Genomic DNA, 2,933 nt, shown 5'->3' with positions numbered 1-2,933 from the left:
AAAAAGAAAAAAAGAAAAACACAGAATATTACCTTCTTTATCTAGCAGGGTATATTAGAATCTGTTGGTTTTAGGAACCAATAACCTTTCCCTGGCCCTAAATTACCTAACCGGCACCTTGGGTCTAATCTAATCCAAATGGTTACTTTTCCAATATTGCTTCCTTTTCCAGAAGCTTTATTCAGTGACTTTTAGGTTGAAGACTAACTGAAGCAAACTAAATAGAGTTGAAAATCAAGGAACTAAATAATAATTCCACTGTACATATAGACCCTATTTGGTTTCTCCGTTTATGGCTCCCTATAGGTTGTGTTCACCTTTTTTGGCTCTATAATAATGAGTGAATAATGCTGCTATAAACACGCGCGCACGAATAGCTGTTCACATCCCTGCTTTTCATTCTTTGGGAAGTGGAGAGGCGGACTGGGAGAGTCAGACACATGCTGCCACACCATGAACCTGGAAGGCACGATGCCAAGTGAAATAAGCCAGTCACATAAGAGAAAGGTTGCAGAGTTCCACTCAGAGAAAATACTTAAGAGCAGTGAAATTGATAAGAGTAGGACAGGGGTTGCCACGGGCCCCAGTGGGAGGGGGATTGGGGAGTTATCGTTTAATAGGCACAGAGTTTCACTTTTGCAAGATGAAAAACGGTGGGAAATGGGACGTGGCAATGGACGCAAAACAATGTCAATGTTCTTAATGCCACTGAACGAACTCACAAATGGTGAAAATGGTACATTTTGTTACGTATGTTTTACCACAGATTAAAACGACCCCAACGCTAAGCCTTGTAGCCCTCCAGAAACTCTGGGAGAGAGGATAAGCCTTTTGCACAACGCTTTCCAGAGAATGTGTACAAGAGGCAGGCTCAGGCGGAGAAGGTGGGCCAGGCGGGCGAGATGTCCCGAAAAGGCAGAGCCACTTCGTTACAAGGTCCACTTTCCTCAGGGATTTCCCGCTAGGAGTGAGCATTCTTTTGTCACAGGAAAGCCTTGAGATTCTCCTTTCCTTTCACAAAGCCCTCCCAGTCAAAGACGTCCCTAACGTTGGGAGTTCCCTGCCTGCCCACTCCTTTCTCTCCTGAGCCATATGCCGCATCCCTCAGAACCCCGTTCCTTAAGACTCCACGGTCTTCCATGTTGGGTCCCGGCCGCCGCCACACTAACCGTCAGCTGCTCGGACCCCACCCGCCGAACGCCAGAACGTGTGGGCGGGTTGGGGCGCGTCCTCAAGCGCCCCGGAAGTCACCACCCCCCGTCGCCGGCGGAGGCGACCGGGCGGGGCGCGCGGCTTTGATTGGCGGCAAGGTGGGACGATGCGTTACGTGCGACGATGCGTCCCCCTCCCCGCCGCTCCTGCGCGCGGTTAGCTTGGGGAGGGGCGGAGCATGCGGCCCTGGGCGGCCATTACCCGGAACAGTCTCCGGGCTCGGGTCCCGTGACCCTCGGCGGAGCTGGCGGGAGGGGGCGGGGGTGGGAAGAGGGCGTGAGGAGGGAAGGGGAGGGAGGAGAGAGAAGGGCGGAGTAGGAGGGAGGGAAGGGGGCGGGGTGGAAGCGCGTCACGTGATCCGGCATGGAGGCGGTGGCGGCGACCGGGAGGAGCCGCCGGGGCAGAAGCCGCACTTGTTAGTGTGGGGGGAGGTGGGGGCGGGGGACGCCGACACCGTCACCGTCACCCAGGGACGCCGAGGAGAAGGCGGGAGGGGGGTGGGGGCGAGATCAGGCTCCGACCCCCTGCCGAGGGGATGAGGGGAGCATGGGTGCCAAGGAGTCACGGATCGGATTCCTCAGCTACGAGGAGGCGCTGAGGAGAGGTGAGGGGGGAGGGGTCTGGGCGAGCTGCCTGGGAGGCCCGCGACGGGCAGCCCGGAGGGTGGGTGACTGGGAAGGAGAAGGGAGGTTGAGGGCGTGGGGCGCCTGAGGCGGAAGGGAAAGGCGGCCGGCCTTGGGGAGTATGGTGGGGAAGAGAGGTCTGGTGGGAAGCAGCGTTTGGGAATTAGGGCCGTTTGGAAAGGGGCGAAGCTTGCCCTGAGAGAGGGGGATCGGGATCGGCGTTGGCAGGGCAGTGCTCGTGTTCCCTGGTGGCGTTGTGATCCTGGATGTGTCCAGGGAAGTCCTCCTCTCCCCGTTTTCTTGGGCGGCTCCAGCCCTTCCAGCCCCCCTCATCCTTCACTGCCATTTTCTCCTATCATTCCTTCATAAAAACCTCCAATAACATCCTAACCTCGTTCCTAACAGGCTTAGCTGGAAGGGGGCGAGGAGGCGGCTGAAAAGCGCTCCTCCCTGCTACTGGAAGCCCCTTCGTATCTGGGGAGTCCCTGCCTTTTCCGAGGGCCTATGCCTGCCTCTTGGGGGCTGTGGCCATCCACTTCTGCCCCGTTCACCGTTTGAGCGGCTGACTTTGATAAGAACGATCTGAAATGAAGTTGTGTTTGAGGTGAGACTGGACAGCTGGCGTTGCCACCAGACCTTGTCTTAGGTTTCATCTCCTCCGACGTTGACCAGCGCCTTTGACTGCACTTGATTCCCAGTTCTCGCTCCATCCCTCTCCGTGAAATGGCATTGGGAAGTCCAGCATTCGGATATTGTGTTAAAGCTCCCTTTAGAGACTGGCCTGGCTGCCAGTCCCGGCCTGCTGCTTATTGGCTCTGAGGCACAGTATATTGTTGGCAGCCCCAACCCCCTACCACTCACTCTGATACCGCTGTCCGTGTTCACTAAAGCACACACTAACTGAAGTGTTTGTTGCACAGTTTATGGCTGGAATGTCTTAATTTTTCATGACTGGGATTTCAGTGTGTGTAGATCTGTGCATGCTTGTATTTCTTTTAGACATTTAATGGATATTCTTGGTAAGAAGTGAAAAAACATTAAGAAGATTAGGAGCTAGGCATTATTGTTAACAGGTTTCCAAGTCAAGAAATCAGCCAT

At 54.8% G+C, this 2,933-nt stretch overlaps 1 protein-coding gene across 1 annotated transcript in view; it reads left to right on the top strand.

Annotated features, from left to right (window-relative positions):
• Window positions 1-1,449: 1,449 nt before the first annotated feature.
• USP32 (ubiquitin specific peptidase 32) overlaps window positions 1,450-2,933 on the top strand; it is a 255,762-nt gene continuing 254,278 nt past the window's right edge. The window contains exon 1 of the mRNA XM_011990240.1: window positions 1,450-1,816. Coding sequence (XP_011845630.1) covers window positions 1,759-1,816 — 58 coding nt within the window. The 5' untranslated portion in view covers window positions 1,450-1,758. The remainder of the gene's footprint in view (window positions 1,817-2,933) is intronic.

Source organism: Mandrillus leucophaeus, unplaced genomic scaffold (genome assembly GCF_000951045.1).
Source record: "Mandrillus leucophaeus isolate KB7577 unplaced genomic scaffold, Mleu.le_1.0 Scaffold374, whole genome shotgun sequence".
Lineage (NCBI taxonomy): Eukaryota > Metazoa > Chordata > Mammalia > Primates > Cercopithecidae > Mandrillus > Mandrillus leucophaeus.
This window is presented reverse-complemented; position numbering and strand designations above follow the sequence as displayed.